The sequence below is a fragment of the Salmo trutta genome, chromosome 27, assembly GCF_901001165.1.
Source record: "Salmo trutta chromosome 27, fSalTru1.1, whole genome shotgun sequence".
Taxonomy (NCBI): Eukaryota; Metazoa; Chordata; class Actinopteri; order Salmoniformes; family Salmonidae; genus Salmo; species Salmo trutta.
In genome coordinates, this window is record NC_042983.1 from 14,984,764 (window position 1) to 15,008,018 (window position 23,255).

The window sequence follows — 23,255 nt, forward strand, 5'->3', positions numbered from 1 at the left end:
GCGCCGGTGCCCAGTCCAGGCATGGCGTCCAGTCCCGCTCCATGGCTGGAGCCTTCCTCTGTGCTGGTGCCCAGTCCAGGCACGGCATCCAGTTCTGCTCCATGGCCGGAGCCTTCCTCTGCGCCGATGCCCAGTCCAGGCACAGTGTCCAGTCCCGCTCCATGGGCGGAACCTTCCTCTGCGCCGGTGCTCAGTCCAGGCACGGCGTCCAGTTCTGCTCCATGGCCGGAGCCTTCCTCTGCGCAGGTGCCCAGTCCAGGCACGGCATCCAGTCCTGCTCCATGGCCGGAGCCTTCCTCTGCTCCGGTGCCCAGTCCGGGCACGGTGTTCAGCCCGGCTTCAGGGTCAGATCCGCTGTCTGAACGGGGGCTACGTCCCGCACCGGAGCCGCCACCAACACTAGTTGCCCACCCTAACCCTCCCCATCCAGGTTCAGGTTTTGCGGTTGGAGTCCGCACCTTTGGGGGGGGGGGTGTACTGTCACGCCCTGAGGGGTTCTCTATGGTGCAAAAGGTCAGAGTGTGACTAGGGGTTGTTCTAGTCATGAATTTCTATGTTGGTGTGAGTATGGTTCCCAATTGGAGGCAGCTGATGATCGTTGCCTCCAATTGGGGATGATACTTAATATGGTCCTTTTCCCACGTGCCTTTGTGGGATATTGTTTTGTTTTGGTTTATTGCTATGTGCGCTACGAACTTCACGTTAGTTTATTCTTTGTTGTTTTTTGAAGGTTCCCTTTATTTTATATGTGGAACTCTACTCACGCTGCGCCTTGGTCCGGTCATTATGTATATGACGAACGTGACAGATCATTTGTCCTATATATAAAGATAATGAAATTGTAAGAGTGACACATTTTTCAACATGCTCACAATCTGCCATTGGATGAAACAAAAAAAAAATGAATTGTGCATGTCAAGTTGTATTCAAACACTGTATGGAAAATTATAAAACTCTCTCTATAGTGTAAATCTCTCACAGGTCAAAAGTCAAGATGCTAACAGTTGTGTGGCTGGCTAATGGATAGGACCTGCTGATAGAACACCCATAGGTCAAGGCCATCTCTCTCTCACACACACATTCCATATCAAAGTTAAGTTGCGTGTGGTTGAACTTTATCACTCTTATTCATCAGAGGAGGAGAGTAGGAATGTTGTGCGAGGTATAAAAACAGTGGTGGGAGCCCTGCTACAGCACAGCTTCAGAGCAGCTGCCACACCAGCACCTTGCCCTACTGGAAACATATATGCCTGGACCACATCGCACAAAGGTAGGACACAGACTGCACTACTCATTCTTCTCGTCTTCCTTTCTGTCTAAATGGAGGCAACATTTTTGTAGTGCAAAAGGGCACAGATCTGTGTAAAAATGGGAAGGTTGGACATGCCAATACTTCATCCTACGTAGATAGTATTATAAGGATAATGTTAAATGGTAATATTATAAAGAAATAAACAATGGCCACTCTTTAAGGTGAGGTACTGAATACAGAACAGAACAAAATGTTGGTTATAATATAAATCTCACTGCAAATGAGAAGACTGTGTGACTTTCATGTTTCTGAGCCTTTGTTTACATCATTTACTTCAAGTAGAATATTAATATGATAAAAGGAAAGGAAAGCTTCAGAGCAGATGCATTGAAGCATGCATGTTTTGGTCCTTAGACCTTCCTCAGAATGCATTCAAAGAGCAGTGTGAATGCAACTTTTTATTGGTTGCACACATCGTTGAGGGACACCTGTGTTTGACTCAATGTGTGCGTTCAAGAAGTTGCATTCACACTACTCTTCGAATGCAGTAGAGTTGCACCCTTTCCTTTTGTTTAGTCACTGAGATTTATTTTTCTAAAGGGCACACTGTAAAAAGTGTTTTCAGCCAACATTAAAAAGTCAAGGCAACCACCTACAATACAATTTCTAGTTCACTTAACTTTGGGGGACCTAAAAGTTCTGCTACATGCATTCTTAAGTTGTCTCAACAGTTGAGTAAACTAGAATTATATTGCAGCTGTTAACTTGATCTTTTTTTTTACTTCTTATTTCAAGTCCTCCTAATTTAACGATGTAAGAATATCCTCAGCTGAACTATTTAAATTCAGAGAACTCAACCCCAGGTCCAGCGTCTGTCCCCTTAGTCATTACGCCAAGAGATACGAAGTTGGATTACCTATAAAATAGCTGTTTCCTCAATTAAGGAAATTATTATGACTAACCACACACCAGATAAACAGTTAAAGCAATCTCACTAATGCTTTGAACAAATCCACTTCACGTTTTGATATATCTGGTTTAATGCATCATATTTCAGCCTCTAAAAGAAATGTTTAAGTTGTAAAGTGGTTTCTGACAAGTAAATTGATAAAAAATAAAGTTAAATACATCTTGCCAAAAGGCACACTGGGTAATATGTTAATGAGACACGTATTTAAGCCAACACAGTATTTACTTTGCGGTTCTCAGCAAACTGAACTCAGCTATTTGTGTTGTTATGGCAAACTTTCAGTTCAGTTCCACTATTTCAGTTCACTCAACATTATTTTATTAATTAGGTTCGGGGAGTATTCCACACCAGCTCAGCAATTTCCCATTTTGAAGTCCAGCCAACTTAGATATTTAAGCTGAATTAACTTTTTATATGTTGAATTTGTTTTACAGTGCAGCACCTACACCAATTAGTGGTGTACACCAATATTATATAATAATATTTTGGGGGGATATTTTTTAACATTACTTATCTTCTGTAGAATATTCCCAAGAATATCTCCAGTTTCTATTGTGCCTTAACGCAAGAACTTCTATCCGCATTCCAGTCAAAGGTAAGCCAGGCCGTAGACGGGTCTTTGTGTGTCATAATCATAATGATAACATCAATCGATAGCTCAAGTTCCGCTATGTCCACATCACTAAGGACCTATCATGGTCCAAACACACCAACACATGAAGAGTGTATGACAACACCTCTTCCCCCTTTGGAGGCTGAACAAATTTGGCATGGGCCCTCAGATCCTCAAAATGTTCTACAGCTTCACCATTGAGAGCATCTTGACTGGCTGCATCACTGTGTGGTATGAAAACTGCTCAGCATCCGACTGCAAGGCGCTAGAGAGGGTAATGCGTACGGCCCAGTACATCACTGGGACCGAACTCCTACCTGTATACCAGGCAGTGTCAGAGTAAGGCCGTAAAAAATGTCAAAGACTCCAACCACCCAAGTCATAGACTCTCTCTATCGCACAGCAAGTGGTCACAGAGTGCCAAGTCTGTGACCAAAAGGCACCTGAACAGCTTCTACCCCCAAGCCATAAGTGTGCTGGACGGTTAATCAGATGGCTACGCGGACAATTTACATTGACCCACCTTCATAATTTTTCTCTTTATCTTAATTGTATTACACTGACTCCCTTGCACTGGCTCTGTGCACACACACTAGACTATATGCACACATTCACACATACAGTGAGGGAAAAAAGTATTTGATTCCCTGCTGATTTTGTACGTTTGCCCACTGACAAAGAAATGATCAGTCTATAATTTTAATGGTAGGTTTATTTGAACAGTGAGAGACAGAATAACAACAAACAAATCCAGAAAAATACATGTAAAAAATGTTATAAAATGATTTCCATTTTAATGAGGGAAATAAGTATTTGACCCCTCTGCAAAACATGACTTAGTACTTGGTGGCAAAACCCTTGGCAATCACAGAGGTCAGACGTTTCTTGTAGTTAGCCACCAGATTTGGACACATCTCAGGAGGGATTTTGTCCCACTCCTCTTTGCAGATCGTCTCCAAGTCATTAAGGTTTCGAGGCTGACTTTTGGCAACTCGAACCTTCAGCTCCCTCCACAGATTTTCTATGGGATTAAGGTCTGCAGACTGGCTAAGCCACTCCAGGACCTTAATGTGCTTCTTCTTGAGCCACTCCTTTGTTGCCTTGGCCGTGTGTTTTGGGTCATTGTCATGTTGGAATACCCATCCACGACCCATTTTCAATGCCCTGGCTGAGGGAAGGAGGTTCTCACCCAAGATTGACGGTACATGGCCCCGTCCATCGTCCCTTTGATGCGGTGAAGTTGTCCTGTCCCCTTAGCAGAAAAACACCCCCAACGCATAATGTTTCCACCTCCATGTTTGACGGTGGGGATGGTGTTCTTGGGGTCATAGGCAGCATTCCTCCTCCTCCAAACACGGCGAGTTGAGTTGATGCCAAAGAGCTCAATTTTGGTATCATCTGACCACAACACTTTCACCCAGTTGTCCTCTGAATCATTCAGATGTTCATTGGCAAACTTCAGACGGGCATGTGTATGTGCTTTCTTGAGCAGGGGGACCTTGCGGGCACTGCAGGATTTCAGTCCTTCACGGCGTAGTGTGTTACCAATTGTTTTCTTGGTGACTATGGTCCCAGCTGCCTTGAGATCATTGACAAGATCCTCCCGTGTAGTTCTGGGCTGATTCCTCACCATTCTCATGATCATTGCAAACCCACGAGGTGAGATCTTGCATGGAGCCCCAGGCCGAGGGATATTGACAGTTCTTTTGTGTTTCTTCCATTTGCGAATAATCGCACCAAATGTTGTCACCTTCTCACCAAGCTGCTTGGCGATGGTCTTGTAGCCCCATTCCAGCCTTGTGTAGGTCAACAATCTTGTCCCTGACATCCTTGGAGAGCTCTTGGTCTTGGCCATGGTGGAGAGTTTGGAATCTGAATGATTGATTTGCTTCTGTGGACAGGTGTCTTTTATACAGGTAACAAGCTGAGATTAGGAGCACTCCCTTTAAGATTGTGCTCCTAATATCAGCTAGTTACCTGTATAAAAGACACCTGGGAGCAAGAAATCTTTCTGATTGAGAGGGGGTCAAGTATTTATTTCCCACATTAAAATTCAAAATCAATTTTTACATTTTTGACATGCGTTTTTCTGGATATTTTTGTTGTTATTCTGTGTCTCACTGTTCAAATAAACCTACACTTAAAATGATAGACTGATAATTTCTTTGTCAGTGGGCAAACGTACAAAATCAGCAGGGGATCAAATACTTTTTCCCCTCACTGTACTACACTTTACTTATGCTACTACTCTTTCATTATATCCTGATTGCCTAGTCACTTTACCCCAACCCACATGCAATGTTCCCTGTAAGCTGTATGTGTGTGGAGGTTTGCAGTAGCCTGAAACTGCCGAGCAGGCTCCCAAGGACTGCCATGCAGAGTGCAGAGAAATATCAGCCCACTGAGAGAAGCACAGGGTTGAACTTCAAGTTTTTCCTGTATGTTAACACTATCAACATTTCCCTTTACTGTTGCAATTGTGAGAGAATCAAGGCGATATTAGCCACTTTCAATACATCATACCGAAACAAAATGAACTATGCAAGATATTTTTTGTAGGCAGAACCCAGGACTCTATTGGACTCTATTGCTCACAACTCTGTCGTGCACGAGACTGTATCCTACAACAGACCATGCGGCACAGCCAATCAGAGCTGCAGTAGGCCAATATAGACCATTGACATACAATGCATTCGGAAAGTGTTCATACCATATATAAGGTCCCACAGTTGACAGTGCATGTCAGAGCAAAAACGAAGCCGAGTTCAAAGGAATTGTCCGTAGAGATCCGAGACAGGATTGTGTCGAGGCAAAGATCTGGGGAAGGGTACTAACAAATGCAGCTTTGAAGGTCCCCAAGAACACAGTGGCCTCCATATTCTTAAATGGAAGAAGTTTGGAACCACCAAACTGTGACGGCAAACTGAAGCAATTGGGGGAGAAGGGCCTTGGTCAGGGAGGTGACCAAGAAACCCGATGGTCACTCTGACAGAGCTCCAGAATTCCTCTGTGGAGATGGGAGAACTTTCCAGGAAGGACAACCATCTCTGCAGCACTCCACCAATAGACCTTTATGGTAGACTGGCCAGACGGAGCCACTCCTCAGTAAAAGGCACATGAAAGCCTGCTTGGAGTTTGCCAAAAGGCACCTAAAGGACTCTGAGAAACAAGATTCTCTGCTCTGATAAAACCAAGATTGAGCTCTTTGGCCTGAATGCCAAGCATCACATCTGGAGGAAACCTGGCACCATCCCTATGGTGAAGCATGGTGGTGGCAGCATCATGCTGTGGGGATGATTTTCAGCGGCAGGGACTGGTAGACTAGTCGGGATTGAGGGAAAGAGAACGGAGCAAAGTACAGAGAGATCCTTGATGAAAACCTGCTCCAGAGCGCTCAGGACCTCAGAGTGATCAGGACCTCAGAGTGGGGGGAAGGTTTCCCTTCCAACGGAACAACAACCCTAAGCACACGATCCGAACTATGTCTGGGAAAGTCCTGAAAATAGCTGTGCATGACGCTCCCCATCAACATGACAGTAGCTTGAAAGGATCTGCAGAGAAGATTAAATACAGGTGTGCCAAGTTTGTAGCGACATACCCAAGAGACTTGAGTCTGTAATCGCTGGCCAAAGGTGCTTCAACAAAGTACTGAGTATACGGTCTGAATACTTATGTAAATGTGTCTTTTCCGTTTTTTTTTTTTTAAACATTTGCAAAAATTTCTAAAAACCTGTTATTATGGGGTATTGTGTGTATAGTTGAAGTCGGAAGTTTACATACACTTAGGTTGGAGTAATTAAAACTCGTTTTTTCCAAACCACTACCAACAAATTTCTTGTCACAAACTATAGTTTTGTTCAAGTCGGTTAGGACATCTACTTTGGCATGACACAAGTAAGTTTTCCAACAACTGTTTACAAGACAGATTATTTCACTTATAATTCACTGATCACAATTTCCGTGGGTCAGAAGTTTACATACACTAAGTTGACTGTGCCTTTAAACAGCTTAGAACATTCCAGAAAATGATGCCATGGTTTAGAAGCTTATGATAGGCTAATTGACATCATTTAGTCAATTGGATGTGTATCTGTGGATGTATTTCAAGACCTATCTTCAAAACTCAGTGCCTCTTTGGCTTGACATCATGGGAAAATCAAAAGAAATCAGCCAAGACCTCAGAAAAGAATTGTAGACCTCCACAAGTCTGGTTCATCCTTGGGAGCAATTTCCAATTTCCTACGGATACCACGTTCATCTGTACAAACAATAAGTACGCAAGTATAAATACCATGGGACCACGCAGCCGTCATACCGCTCAGGAAGGAGACGCGTTCTGTCTCCTAGACTATGAACGTACTTTGATGCACAGGTACAAAAGTATCTATATCCACAGTAAAGCCGAGTCCTATATCGAGATAACCTGAAAGCTGCTCAGCAGGGAAGAAGCCACTGCTCCAAAACCGTCATAAAAAGACAGACTACGGTTTGCAACTGTACATGGGGACAAAGAGCGTACTTCTTGGAGAAATGTCCTCTGGTCTGATGAAACAGAAAATTTAACTGTTTGGCCATAATGACCATCGTTATGTTTGGAGGAAAAAGGGGGGAGGCTTGCAAGCCGAAGAACACCATCCCAACCGTGAAGCACGGGGGTGGCAGCATCATGTTGTGGGGGTGCTTTGCTGCAGGACGGACTGGTGCACTTCACAAAATAGATCGCATCATGATGGCAGGAAAATTATGTGGATATATTGAGGCAGCATCTCAAGACATCAGTCAGGAGGTTAAAATTTGGTCGCAAATGGGTCTTCCAAATGGACAATGACCCCAAGCATACTTCCAAAGTTGTGGCAAAATGGCTTAAGAACAACAAAGTCAAGGTATTGGAGTGGCCATCACAAAGCCCTGACCTCAATCCTGTAGAAAATTTGTGGGCAGAACTGAAAAAGCGTGCACGAGCAAGGAGGCCTACCAACCTGATTCAGTTGCACCAGCTCTGTCAGGAGGAATGGGCCAAAATTCACCCAACTTATTGTGGGAAGTTTGTGGAAGGCTACCCAAAACGTTTGACCCAAGTTAGTTAGCATTTGGTAGCATTGCCTTTAAATTGTTTGAGTATATGTAAACTTCTGACCCACTGGGAATGTGATGAAAGAAATAAAAGCTGAAGTAAATCATTCTCTACTATTATTCTGACATTTCACATTCTTAAAATAAAGTGGTGATCCTAACTGACCTAAGACAGGGAGTTTTTACTAGAATTAAATGTCAGGAATTGTGAAAAAACTGAGTTTAAATGTATTTGGCTAAGGTGTATGTAAACTTCCGACTTCAACTGTATATAGATGAGGAACAAAAACAATTGTATCCATTTTAGAATAAGGCTGTAACGTAATAAAATGTAGATAAAGTAAAGGGTTCTGAATACTTTCCGAATGCACTGTATATGACCATTGCCATGTATGGATGATCTGTGCCATTTAATTCAAACTGAACTGTGTTTACAGCTGTGTCCTGAGTAGATGTGCTTGTTTTGGGATCAAAGCAAGAGCTGAATGTAGACACTTATGCACATTTTGTTCATATCCTTTGCTAGTTAGTGAGTTATTAGCCAGTTATAGATCATTTGTAGTCAGCAATAGGGGAGTGATTGCTTCCCTATTTAATGGTATGGGAAGAATAATGATTTTTTTGCATCAATAACACAATAACATTTTCAGTCACCTCCTTGTCTGAAGGACAAGATGATAAACAGGTTAATATCAAGCCCTGCATGTTTTTTTCTAAAGTCTCATGGAATGTAGCCATACATTTAACACCACACATTGGCTGCTACTGTAGGCTGAATGATAGAACAGCTATTTTCATGTTTCTCCATTGTTTTTGATGGTGAGGCCCCTTTGGTAGGCCTACTTATGATAAAATAGCCACAGTAGCCTACTTGGCCACTGTTAAAACTGTAAGCGGCTACATCTTCAGTGTTCATAGTAAATGCGCCACTGGAAGTTGCATTAAATTTTCAGAAGTTTAAATTTGTGCTCAGCACACCTGAAATTTGCTGAGGAGAACATGTACAGCCAGTTCGGCACTGTTCTGTGAAGGGAGTAGTACACAGCGTTGTACGAGATCTTCAGTTTTCCTGGCAATTTCTCGCATGGAATAGCCTTAATTTCTCAGAACAAGAATAGACTGAAGAGAAAGTTTCTTTGTTTTTGGCCATTTTGAGCCTGTAATCATACCCACAAATGCTGATGCTCCAGATACTCAACTAGTCTAAAGAAGGCCAGTTTTATTGTTTCTTTAATCAGAACAATAGTTTTCAGCTGTGCTAACAAATTGCAAAAGGGTTTTCTAATGATCAATTACCCTTTTAAAATGATAACTTGGATTAGCTAACACAACGTGCCATTGGAACACAGGAGTGATGGTTGCTGATAATGAGCCTCTGTACGCCTATGTAGATATTCCATTAAAAATCAGCCGTTTCCAGCTGCAATAGTCATTTACAACATTGACAATGTCTACACTGTATTTCTGATCAATTTGATGTTATTTTAATGGACAAACAAATGTGCTTTTCTTTCAAAAACAAGGAGATTTCTAAGTGACCCCAAACTTTTGAGCGGTAGTGTACATCCGGTATTACCTCTATTACCTCAACTACTTGGTATCCCGGCACATTGACTCGGTACTGGTACTTCTTGTATACTGCCTCCTTATTGTTATACTGTGCTACTATTTCCTTTTTTTATTTAGCAAATATTTGTCTTACTTTTTATCTCTGCACTGTTGAGAATGGGCTCATAGTAAGCATATCACTGTTTTATTTTACCTTTATTTAACTAGGCAAGTCAGTTAAGACAAATTCTTATTTCAATGACAGCCTGGAACAGTGGGTTAACTGCCTTGTTCAGGGTCAGAACGACAGATTTTTGTACCTTGTCCGCTCGGGATTTCGATCATACGCTCTAACCACTAGGCATATGCTGCCCCAGAAACTCTGTAAGTCTTTAAAGTCTACACCTGTTTCTTAAGTGCAAATACAATTTGATTTGAATCGATTTTAATCACTTTGTGTGTCGTTTTTTAAGACATCACCAGGATGCTCAGAGGGTTGTTTTTAGGAGATTATGCCATAAAGCGCTAACATAAAACTAAATAATAGTAGCTATGCCTACTAAAATATTGATGAAGAAAAGAAATGACAGAACAAGATAAAATAACAGGGGTACAACCATTATCAATAGAAAGAACTGTACATACACTGAACAAAAATGTAAACGCAACTTGTAAAGTGTTGGTCTCATGCTTCAAGAGCTGAAATAAAAGAGCTCAGAAATGTTCGATACGCTTATTTTATCAAAAATGTTGTGGCACAATTTGTTTACATTTGTAGGGGAAAACTAATTCTGATTGGCTGGGCCTAGCTCCCGGGTGGGTGGGCCTATGCCCTCCTAGGCCCACCCATGGCTGCAACCCCTGCATATGAAATCAATAGATTTGGATCTAATGAATTCATTTTGACTGATTTCCTTTTATGAACTGTAACTCAGCAAAATCTTTGAAATTGTTGCATGTTGCGTTTATATTTTTGTTCAGTATAATATTTGTACAATTGAACAATGTTGAACGTTTTCTATGTTGTGTCGAAGTAGTTGTATAGACTTGGATCTCTGTCTGGGTCCAGGTTTACAGCAAGTTTAACTCTCTGTTCTTCACCTCCACGCAGCAAGAGCAGCAGCCACTGATGGCCAACCCAGATCCAGAGGTGTCAGGGGGTGGGGAGCAGAAGAAGGCCCAGGGGGAAAACGCAGAGGCTAGGAAGTCTGCAGTCCCCACCTGCCAGCAGAAGGCCAAGGCCCGGCTCCTACTGTTACTGTCCTACATCTCAGGAGACATGGAGGTGTTTGCAGAGTGGATGAAAAGTAATTATGGATGATATTTTAACATTGCACTTCTCCAAATAGGCAAATAAGTTTATCTGCTATACAGTTAGTCAAAAACATTGACAAATCATTGAGTAAAAAACTTCATTTTTCAAATAACCTTAACATATACCTTGAGGTAGTGAATTTAACAGAATGCTTACAACAAGAAAATACATAATTTGTCATTATCCAACACAGAGACAGACACTAGAACCCCAATTCCATATTTTACTGTACAGTGTGTGATTCTGACTCTTTGTCCAATGGCAATGTCCATGAGCAGAGAAACACACGTCCAGACCGTCCCAAAAAGGACTGTGACAACACCCAAAAAGAAAGACATTCATAATCTTTAGACAATGCAGCAAAGAATACAATACAGCTCTGTTGAAATCTCTCTGCAAATTGACAGCCCGAATAGGACCTGTGTTGGGGACTGTAGGTACATGTATGTGTGTGAGAATACAGAAACCTGCATACAATGACCAGATTATTTATAGCTTTGTGTGCAAAGAAACACTATGATATTTTTTTATGAACCTGACTCTCTCTTTCTCCCTCACCGCTGTCCCATCTCCATTCTCCCCCTCCAGAACAGTTCTTCCTGCTCCAGCTGTTAGACTGGGTTCTCCGTGGTGCTGCCCAGGTCATGTTTGTCAACAATCCTCTGAGTGGCCTAGTGATCTTTGCTGGGCTGATCCTGCAGAACCGCTGGTGGGCTCTCAACGGCTTCGTGGGCACACTCTTCGCCACCATCTCTGCCCTCATACTGCAACAGAGCAGGTGTGTGTGTGTCCATGTGTGTGCGTGTGTCTGAGTGTGCGTGCACGTGAGTGAACATGTGCGTATGCAATCTCTGACTGTGTGTGTCTGTCTCTCTTTTAGGGGTGCGATTGCAGCGGGGCTGTATGGTTACAATGGGATCTTGGTGGGGCTGCTGATGGCCGTGTTCTCTAATGCTGGAGACTGGTACTGGTGGCTCCTACTGCCCAACATTGTCATGTCTATGACCTGGTGAGTTAGATAGTGCCACCAGATACCCATCAGATGACCTGATAACCACCATCTCATGGGGTTTTGCACGTGAATCAAACATTTGAATAATGTAATCTTTTCAGTACCAGGAAAAGATGGCTATCTGGCCCATTAAGATCAGAATCACATCATGACGTCAAACTGACCCACTTTTTTGCCTCTATTACATCACATCATCGGGTCAAAAGGACATTCATGACTTTCTTTCTACCTTGTCTAGCCCACTTTCACTAATGGCAGTTCTTATGGTCCTGTCTTACTGGCACATATCGAGCCATCTCTGCAGTGCACTAATAGACTTGTGACAATCACCATTTCTCAGAACGGACAGGGAAATAACTTTCCCCCACATGGTAAAAACAAGATTTGACGATGGCTGACTAGATTTGACCTCGACTGTGACTACTGGAGAGATTTAGAGGTTATTATGTATCATTGTGGTAGAGCAGCATACATTAAGCTCCTCTCCTCCAGCCCTATAGTGTCCAGTGCGTTGGCGTCCATTAACAGTCGTTGGGACCTGCCAGTGTTCACTCTTCCCTTCAACATCCTGGTATGTCTCCACATGGTGGCTACTGGCCACTACAACCACCACTTCCCCCAAGTCCTCATCCAGCCACGCACAGAACTAGCCAACATCACCTGGGCTGAGGTCGACGTAGCTAAGGTAATAAACAAAGCAGGGTGTACATGTGGGTGCGTGTGTGTGAGAGAGAAAGTGAGTGTGTGTGTATACTGTTTCTGTGTGTTGTGTCAATGCCTAGTGTGTGGTTGTGTGAGTGTGTTCAGGAAGGTGTGTACAGGTGTATTCTAGAAACTTCCAGGCTGAGTCATTCAGTAACTATAGGAATCCCATCTATCTGGAATGGCCACATGCCAGAAATAGTTCACATACACGCTGAGATGTAGGTTCCCTGAGAACTATGTCTTTAGCCTTTTCAAAATGAGAAAAAAGATGGATATATTCTTGTGCATGCGTTGAGGGTTTCAACCATCATTCTATTTTTGTCCGATTTTGTTTTATATATGAGTCAGAAGATGTGTTTGTGTCACTCAGATCATCTGTGGTATGGTGCCTGTGGGTTTTGATGACGTGATTGCCCCTGGCCACACACGCATGCACACACACACGCGAGTCTGATCACCTCTCTGTCTCTCTCCTCAGCTGTTCACAGCAGTGCCAGTAGGTATAGGCCAGGTGTATGGGTGTGATAACCCCTGGACAGGAGGAATCTTCATAGTCGCTCTCTTCATTTTCCTCTCCCATCACCTGTGCTCACGCTACCATTGGATCCGCAGTCGGCATGGTCTCAGGTAGACACACACACGTACATAACCACCAGACTACACCCAACACGAGTGTTCCAGATTAGGTATTTGAAGTGGACAGTATCGTTCTGCTGAGTGAATTCCAGTGTGGGCTCTTTTCCTGAAGGTCTGGCCCTGGCAGCTCCATTTGAGGCGATCTACTTTGGTCTGTGGGGGTATAACTGTGTTCTAGCCTGCATCGCTATTGGAGGGATGTTCTACGCTCTCACCTGGCAGGTACACCTGCTGGCAATCACCTGTGGTGAGTTCACACTGCAATGACAACTGGGGACCTCTTGTCTCAGTGTCAGATGACTGGTTAAAGGCCTTAAAGGTTTGGATGGGTGGTGCTGTAGCAATATGACTGAATTTGACTGTGGCTTTTCTTCACCAGCTTTCTTCTGTGCATATCTGGGCTCAGCCATCGCTAATGTCATGTCCACAGTAAGTACAATGTTATGAGAATATGACAGTCATGCTGTTATCTATACAGTAGCCTAATTTCATTCACACAATGTGGGACACATAAACACATTTTGAAAACACACTAAGACCAAATTCAATGAGCTATATAAGGCTATAAGCAAACAAGAAAATGCTCATTCAGAGGTGGTCGCTCTTAGTGGCCGGGGATTGTAATGCAGGAAAACTTAAATCCGTTTTACTTAATTTCTACCAGCATGTAACGTGCAACCAGAGGGAAAAAACTCTACACCACCTTTACTTCACACACAGAGACTCATACAAAGCTCTCCCTCGCCCTCCATTTGACAAATCTGACCATAATTCTATCCTCCTGATTCCTGCTTACAAGCAAAAACTAAAGCAGGAAGTACCAGTGACTCGCTCAATAAGGGAAGTGGTCAGATGACGCAGATGCTAAGCTACAAGTCTGTTTTGCTAGCACAGACTGGAATATGTTCCGTGATTCATCCGATGGCATTGAGGAGTACACCACATCAGGCACCGGCTTATAGGGAGGAGGTCAGAGACCTGACAGTGTGATGCCAGGACAACAAACTCTCCCTCAACGTGATCAAGACAAAGGAGATGATTGTGGACTACAGGAAAAGGAAGGCCATTCACATCAACAGGGCTGTAGTGGAGCAGGTTGAGAGCTTCAAGTTCTTTGGTGTCCACATAACCAACAAACTGACATGGTCCAACACACCAAGACAGTTGTGAAGAGGGCACGACAATGTCTATTCCCCCTCAGGAGACAGAAAATATTTGGCATGGGTCCTCAGATCCTCAAAAAGTTCTACAGCTGCACCATCAAGAGCATCCTGACTGGTTGAATAACCGCCTGGTATGGCAACTGCTCGATATCTGACTGTAAGGCGCTACAGAGGGTCGTACATATGGCCCAGTACATTTTCTTAACTCTTGTAAGTAAGCGTTTCACAGCAAGGTCTACACCAGTTGTATTCAGCGCATGTGACAAATAAAAATTGAAATCTCTGAAATCTGACTGTTAAGGGATTTATATGTTTGAATGTAATGATTAAATAATTCTACCCTGAAACTTAACTATTAGGGATATGGTCTATATAACATGTAGAATGAGTAACTAAAGGGTTAAGCATAAATCTAACGAGGTTGGACTGGGAAAGAGAAGAATTTGTGTCTGTGTGTTTAAGTAAACACCAAGAACCGTTAAACTGTAGTTGACCTGCCCTAGCTTGAACTCTGAGGGTTTAAGATTTGAGAGAGAGTACCCCTCAAGGTTTCCCTAATCTCAGAGGAATGAAACTGTCGGCTGGGTAATGATCTACAGTGTTAAGAGATCTGGGGCCTTAATGTTTGTGTGTATGTGTGTGTGCATAAGTAAGAAGTGACCTATAAAAATGATGTCTCTGTACAATGGACTACAGAACGTTCTCGTGAATAAACATTCTGCCTCTTGTAGACTCTGTCTGTTTCATTCAACCAGAATCTTACAAAATCCCAGGTTGCAGACTGAGTATTTTAATTGTTAACAGTTAAAAGTTAACATTGAGAACATATTTCTCGTAACACTGACTCTCTCTCTCTCTCCCTCTCTCTCTTTGTTCAGTTTGGCCTGCCAGCCTGCACCTGGCCCTTCTGTCTCTCCGCCCTCACCTTCCTTCTGTTTACCACGGAAACCAACACCATATTCAAGCTGCCGCTGGCTAACGTGGCCTACCCCGAGAGGAACCTGCGCTTCTTCTGGAAGCTCCGCAAGAAGGAGAAGCTGGAGAGAGAGGAGAAGGAAAGAGAGGAAGAGAAGAAAAGAGATGAGGAAAAGTGGAGGGCAAAGGAGCAGGAGCTGCTAGGTAACGATAAAGAGGTGCTGAGGATGGAGAGAATGGATGGGAAAGAGAATGGTGATGCGATGGAAGGCAAGCACATGAATGAAATTATGATTCAGGAGGGAGAGATGATGGAGGGGGCCTTGGGTGAAGTGAGTAGCATGGCACAAAATGTCTGAGCTCATCAACAGACTCCAGATGATTTACTATGTACATAGAGTAGCAGAGACTCAGGTGATGAAGGACAGATGGGTGTGTGTGTTTGTAGACGGTGTCTGAAGTGTTCGTTTTAGCATTATACATACTGTATGTAACTTATCTTATTGTTTATTACTTCTGAAAAATACCCAAAGCTCAGGTAACTAGCCCTCAGGTAACTAGCCCTCAGGTAACTAGCCCTCAGGTAACTAGCACTCAGGTAACTAGCCGTCAGGTAACTAGCCCTCAGGTAACTAGCCCTCAGGTAACTAGCACTCAGGTAACTAGCCCTCAGGTAACTAGCCCTCAGGTAACTAGCCCTCAGGTAACTAGCCCTCAGGTAACTAGCACTCAGGTAACTAGCCCTCAGGTAACTAGCCGTCAGGTAACTAGCACTCAGGTAACTAGCCGTCAGGTAACTAGCCCTCAGGTAACTAGCCGTCAGGTAACTAGCACTCAGGTAACTAGCACTCAGGTAACTAGCACTCAGGTAACTAGCACTCAGGTAACTAGCCGTCAGGTAACTAGCCCTCAGGTAACTAGCCGTCAGGTAACTAGCACTCAGGTAACTAGCACTCAGGTAACTAGCACTCAGGTAACTAGCACTCAGGTAACTAGCCGTCAGGTAACTAGCACTCAGGTAACTAGCCGTCAGGTAACTAGCCGTCAGGTAACTAGCACTCAGGTAACTAGCACTCAGGTAACTAGCACTCAGGTAACTAGCACTCAGGTAACTAGCCCTCAGGTAACTAGCACTCAGGTAACTAGCCCTCAGGTAGGGCTACAGCAGGTCATCCCGGTGTATGGTATTATATCTAACTCTGCTATAAAGTGGATATTACCACAGTTATGTACTTTCATATTTGCTTGGTTTGAATTCTAATAAAAGTCTATTTTTCTAACAAAAGCTCAGGGTTGTTGCTCTTTGAAAATGCCACCATCATATGTATCTTCGAGTAGTCATGGGACACACACACATACCAATCCTCATACACACAGTGACACGCACCACCCTCAGACACACACTACCCATATAGTGGTATGCACTGTAAGAATGTATGGTCAAGCCCATTGGCACACACACAATGGGCTTGACCTCACAGAGCCTTATAGTGGTATCAGGTAGCACATTCTTAACATGCCATTACATAATGCATAATTACTGTAGTTACTCTACTAGAAGATTCTGTCCTGATTATTGAATGAACAATTGGATAAGAGCTAGAGTGCAGCAGGGAAGTTGCAGTTCACCAGTTCAAATATTCTTAATTTAATAATAGGCCCCTTTTTTCTCAATTTCTGCCTGAATGACGTGCCCAAAGTTAACTGCCTGTTGCTCAGGCCCTGAAGCCAGGATATGCATATAATTGGTACCATTGGAAAGAAAACACTTTGCAGTTTGTAGAAATGTTAAAATAAATGTAGGAGAATATAACACAATATATATGGTTGGAGAAATTCCAAAGATAAACCAACCAGAAACATTTTTTTTGAGAGCCCATGCTCTTACAATGGAAAGTATAGGGGCATCTGAATTCTAGCTCCCAGGGTGAAATTCCTATGGCTTCCACAGGGTGTCAGCAGTCTATGTTCAAGGCTTCAGGCTTGTAACTTCCAAAACGAATAAGAAATATGAGTTTTAGTATAGGGACACAGTCTTGGAAATTCGTGTATGCGCGCGATGTAGACAGAACGCACCTGCTAAAATCGGTTTCCTATTGAACATACTTCTTTCCGTAAGACATATTATAGTTTGTTTACATTTTAGGCTATCTGAGGAGTAAATAGAAACATATTTTGACTTGTTGAAACAATGTTTAGGGGTAGATTTTCGGATTCCTTTCTCTGCATGTTGAACGAGTGGATTACTCAAATCGATGGCGCCAACTAAACTGACTTTTTGGGATATAAAGAAGGATTTTATGATTTTATCTAACAAAACGACACTACATGTTATAGCTGGGACCCTTTGGATGACAAATCAGAGGAAGATTTTCAAAAAGTAAGTCAACATTTAATCGCTATTTGTGAATTTATTAAACCTGTGCCGGTGGAAAAATATTTTGATGTGGGGCGCCATCCTCAAACAATTGCATGGCATGCTTTTGTTGTAATGGCTACTGTAAATTGGATAGTGCAGTTATATTAACAAGAATGTATGCTTTCAACCGATATAAGACACTTGTATGTACCTAAATGTTTAATATCCATAATTAATTTTATGATTATTTATTTGAATCGCACGCCCTCCAGTTTCACTGGAAGTTGTCACGCTAGCGGGACGCCTAGCCCTAAGAAGTTGGGTACATATAACATGTAGCTGTAGAGCATTGGGCCAGTAACCAAAAGGTCACTGGTTTGAATCCCGGCAAAGTGGAAAAATCTGCCTTTCTGCTCTTGAGCATGACGTCGATTAAGGCAGTCCCCCACAGCTCTCTGATTCAAAGGGGTTGGGTTAATACACATTTCGATTGAATGCATTCAGTTGTGTATGAAAATGTCATGTTTTAAAAATTGGTGACCCAACACTGGTGGAAAATTCCTGACCTTTAAGCATTCTTCCAGTGCTATCAAAGGTGGCTGATCATCTGACTGATCACCTCAATCAGGGCAACTCCATACATCAAATGCAATTTGGATTCAGAACTAACCATTCTACCGAAACAGCCAATTGCCATTTTCTGGAGTATATTAAATCTAAGCTGGATATAAGTGGTGAAGTCGGCGCAGTCTTTTTGGATCTTAAAATGGCCTTTGATACTGTGAATCATGAGGTCCTGTTATCCAAACTATCCTCCCTTAATGTGTCCACGGAAGCCATTAGTTGGATGTATTCCTATCTGAATAATAGAAGCCAAAGGGTTCGTCTGGGGGACACTCAGTCAGACTCTCTTTACTATAACATTGGGGTCCCACAAGGGTCAATATTAGGCCCCCTTCTGTTTACTATCTATATAAACAATCTCCCACTTGCTTGCCCACAAGTTAACATGCAGATGATACAGTCCTGTATGTACAATCAAAAAACAAACAAGTTGTTAACAAGTTAACTGAAGCTATGGTACCGGTTTCTAAATGGATGACTGATTCTTGCCTGCATTTAAATATCGACAAGACTGTTTGTATGTACTTCTCTAAGAAAACCATTCATTCTTCCCAAAGAGCTGTTCTCGTCATTAGGGAGAATCTGAAAGTTGTGTCTATCTTCTGGTATCTCGGCGTCATTTGACCCCAACTTGACATTTAAGAAACAAGTGAAGGTGGTGGTTAACAGGTTCAAGTTTGGATTATCCAGCTTTAGGTTTATAAGACCTTATCTTCCCCTGGAGGCCACCAAACTATAAATGCATGCTAGATCTCACATCTGAGATGTTGCCTCACATGCTGGTCACAAGCAAGAGCTACTATTCTGAAACCAATTGAATAACTCTACAAACACTTACGATTTTTGATAACAAATCAAACCGTTACCACCATTGTCACATCTTTCACAAACATAATTTATTCAATTTGGACAGCTTTAAGCAGTATGTAGATGCACGTCTTGTATTTCAGATCCTGCATGGTCTTGCCCCTCCACCTCTACAATATTTTGACATATCATGCTCAAGGAAAGCACCTCCAGGATAACAAGGGCAGTAACTAGAGGGGATTGCGTTGTCCATTTTCGACACACTAAACTCGGTCAATCGGCCTTCTCTGTTAGAGCTACAATATACTGGAATTCAATACCCCACGGACTTGAGAAACTGCACTGATTATGTCATGTATTTGTATTATGGCTGTGTAATTGCCCTTACCTGCCCTGGGACTACTGGTGCAAATGAGCTTTTGGCTATCCCAGGCACATTTAAATGGATGCTGATTAATGTTCACTGTCCCTATAAATAAATACAGTGTCCTCGGACAGTATTCAGACCCCTTGACCTTTTGCACATTTTGTTACACTACAGCCTTATTCTAAAATTGATTAAATACAAATCCTCAGCAATCTACACACAATACCCCATAATGACAAAGTGAAAAACAGGTTTTTAGAAATGTTTAAAAACAAAAAGCAGAAATATTCTGAACCTTTGCTATGAGACTCGAAATTGAGCTCAGGTGCATCCTGTTTCCATTGATCATCTTCGAGATGTTTATCCAACTTATTTGGAGTACACCTAAATTCCATTGATTGGACATGATTTGGAAAGGCACACACCTGTCTATATAGAGGATATATAAGGTCCCACAGTTGACAGTGCATGTCAGAGCAAAAACCAAACCCTGAGGTTGAAGGAATTGTCCGTAGAGCTCCGAGACAGGATTGTGTCGAGGCATAGATCTGGGGAAGGGTACCAAAATATTTCTGCCGCATTGAAGGTCCCCAAGAACACAGAGGCCTCCATCATTCTTAAATGGAAGAAGTTTGAAACCACCACAACTCTTCCTAGAGCTGGCTGCCCGGCCAAACTGACCAATCGGGGAGAAGGGCATTGGTCAGAGAGGTGACCAAGAACCCAATGGTCACTCTGACAGAGCTCTAGAGTTTCTCTGTGGAGATGGGAGAACCTTGCAGAAGGACAACCACCTCTGCAGCACTCCACCAATCAGGCCTTTATGGTAGAGTGGCATGACAGAAGCCCCTCTTCAGTAAAAGGCACATGACAGCTTGCTTGGAGTTTGCCAGAAGGCACCGGAAGACTCTCAGACCATGAGAAACAAGATTATCTGGTCTGATGAAACCAAGATTAAACTATTTGGCCTGAATGCCAAGCGTCACATCTGGAGGAAACCTGGCACCAACCCTACGGTGAAGCATGGTGGTGGCAGCATCAGCGGCAGGGACTGGGAGACTAGTCAGGATCGAGGCAAAGATGAACGGCGCAAAGTACAGAGAGATCCTTGATGAAAACCTGCTCCAGAGTGTTCAGGACCTCAGACTGTGGTGAAGGTTCACCTTCCAACAGGACAATGATCCTAAGCACACAGCCAAGACAACGCAGGAGTGACTTCGGGACAAGTCTCTGAATGTCCTTGAGTGACCCAGCCAGAGCTCGGACATGAACCCGATTGAGCATCTCTGGAGAGACCTGAAAATAGCTGTGCAGCAACGCTCCCCATCCAACCTGACAGAGCTTGAGAGGATCTGCAGAGAAGAATGGGAGAACCTACCCATATACAGGTGTGCCAAGCTTGTAGCGTCATACCAAGAACACGCAAGGCTATAATTGCTGCCAAAGGTGCTTCAACAAAGTACTGAGTAAAGGATCTGAATATTTATGTAAACGTGATATGTTATTTCTAATGAATTAGCAAAAATGTAAAAACCTGTTTTTACTTTCTCATTATGGGGTATTGTGTGTAGATTGAGAGGGAAAAAGACTACATAAATACATTTGACTATGGCTGTAACCTAATAAAATGTGGAAAAAGTCAAGGTGTCTGAATACTTTCCAAAGGCACTGTAAATATACTGCTCAAAAAAATAAAGGGAACACTTAAACAACACATCCTAGATCTGAATGAAAGAAATAATCTTATTAAATACTTTTTTCTTTACATAGTTGATTGTGCTGACAACAAAATCACACAAAAATAATCAATGGAAATCCAATTTATCAACCCATGGAGGTCTGGATTTGGAGTCACACCCAAAATTAAAGTGGAAAACCACACTGCAGGCTGATCCAACTTTGATGTAATGTCCTTAAAACAAGTCAAAATGAGGCTCAGTAGTGTGTGTGGCCTCCACGTGCCTGTATGACCTCCCTACAACGCCTGGGCATGCTCCTGATGAGGTGGCGGATGGTCTCCTGAGGGATCTCCTCCCAGACCTGGACTAAAGCATCCGCCAACTCCTGGACAGTCTGTGGTGCAACGTGGCGTTGGTGGATGGAGCGAGACATGATGTCCCAGATGTGCTCAATTGGATTCAGGTCTGGGGAACGGGCGGGCCAGTCCATAGCATCAATGCCTTCCTCTTGCAGGAACTGCTGACACACTCCAGCCACATGAAGTCTAGCATTGTCTTGCATTAGGAGGAACCCAGGGCCAACCACACCAGCATATGGTCTCACAAGGGGTCTGAGGATCTTATCTCGGTACCTAATGGCAGTCAGGCTACCTCTGGCGAGCACATGGAGGGCTGTGTGGCCCCCCAAAGAAATGCCACCCCACACCATGACTGACCCACCGCCAAACCGGTCATGCTGGAGGATGTTGCAGGCAGCAGAACGTTCTCCACGGCGTCTCCAGACTCTGTCACGCCTGTCACGTGCTCAGTGTGAACCTGCGTTCATCTGTGAAGAGCACAGGGCGCCAGTGGCGAATTTGCCAATCTTGGTGTTCTCTGGCAAATGCCAAACGTCCTGCACGGTGTTGGGCTGTAAGCACAACCCCCACCTGTGGACGTCGGGCCCTCATACCACCCTCATGGAGTCTGTTTCTGACCGTTTGAGCAGACACATGCACATTTGTGGCCTGCTGGAGGTCATTTTGTAGGGTTCTGGCAGTGCTTCTCCTGCTCCTCCTTGCACAAAGGCGGAGGTAGCGGTCCTGCTGCTGGGTTGTTGCCCTCCTACGGCCTCCTCCACGTCTCCTGATGTACTGGCCTGTCTCCTGGTAGCGCCTCCATGCTCTGGACACTATGCTGACAGACACAGCAAACCTTCTTCAGACACAGCAAACCTTCACCGCCAGCATTCAAAAGTGACCAAAACATCAGCCAGGAAGCATAGGAACTGAGAAGTGGTCTGTGGTCCCCACCTGCAGAACCACTCCTTTATTGGGGGTGTCTTGCTAATTGCCTATAATTTCCACCTGTTGTCTATTCCATTTGCACAACAGCATGTGAAATTTATTGTCAATCAGTGTTGCTTCCTAAGTGGACAGTTTGATTTCACAGAAGTGTGATTGACTTGGAGTTACATTGTGTTGTTTAAGTGTTCCCTTTATTTTTTTGAGCAGTGTACAAATGTCTGCTGTTACATGTAACTTTAATTCAATGAAATCTAAATGCCACCCATTTATATCATTACAAATACAATGATGTAGTTACCACGTACAGCCGAGTAATAACATTCTGGTTTGCAGATGTAGAGTAATGTTACTTTGGGGCCAACTTTAAGTAGTGTTTTTACTTTCTGTGGATATACACCCATCTAGTAGCGGGTCAGACCCCCTTTTCCTCCAGAACAGCCTGAATTCTTTGGGGCATGGAAACGTTATTCAATTGGTATAAGGGGGCCTAACATGTGCCAGGAATACATTCCCCACACCATTACACCACCAGCCTGTACTGTTGACACCAGGCAGAATGGGGCCATGGACTCATACTGCTTCGCCAAATCCTGACTCTGCCATCAGCATGACATATCAGGAACCAGGTTTCGTTGGACCAGGCAATGTTTTTCCACTCAATTGTTTAGTGTTGGTGATCGTGTACCAACTGGAGCTGCTTGTTCTTAGCTGATAGGAGTGGAACCCAGTGTGGTATCCTGCTGCAATAGCCCATCCGTGACAAGGATCGATGAGTTGTGCGTTCCGAAATGCCGTTTTGCGCAGTTATTTTCCTGTTTGTGGCCTGTCTGTTAGCTTGCACAAGTCTTGCCATTCTCCTTCGACCCCTCATCGAGCCGTTTTCACCCACAGGACTGCCGCTGACTGGATGTTTTGTTTGTCGCACCATTCT

General features: G+C 43.4%; 1 protein-coding gene across 1 annotated transcript; it reads left to right on the forward strand.

Annotated features, from left to right (window-relative positions):
• The first annotated feature begins 529 nt into the window (after positions 1-529).
• slc14a2 (solute carrier family 14 member 2) lies at positions 530-16,487 on the forward strand. The gene is given in 11 exon segments (XM_029716827.1): positions 530-1,270; positions 2,746-2,817; positions 10,568-10,763; positions 11,360-11,549; positions 11,652-11,780; positions 12,276-12,468; positions 12,967-13,056; positions 13,058-13,115; positions 13,237-13,371; positions 13,504-13,553; positions 15,166-16,487. Coding segments are annotated over 11 exon segments (1,533 nt in total). The 5' UTR covers positions 530-1,246; the 3' UTR covers positions 15,562-16,487.
• Positions 16,488-23,255: the final 6,768 nt, after the last annotated feature.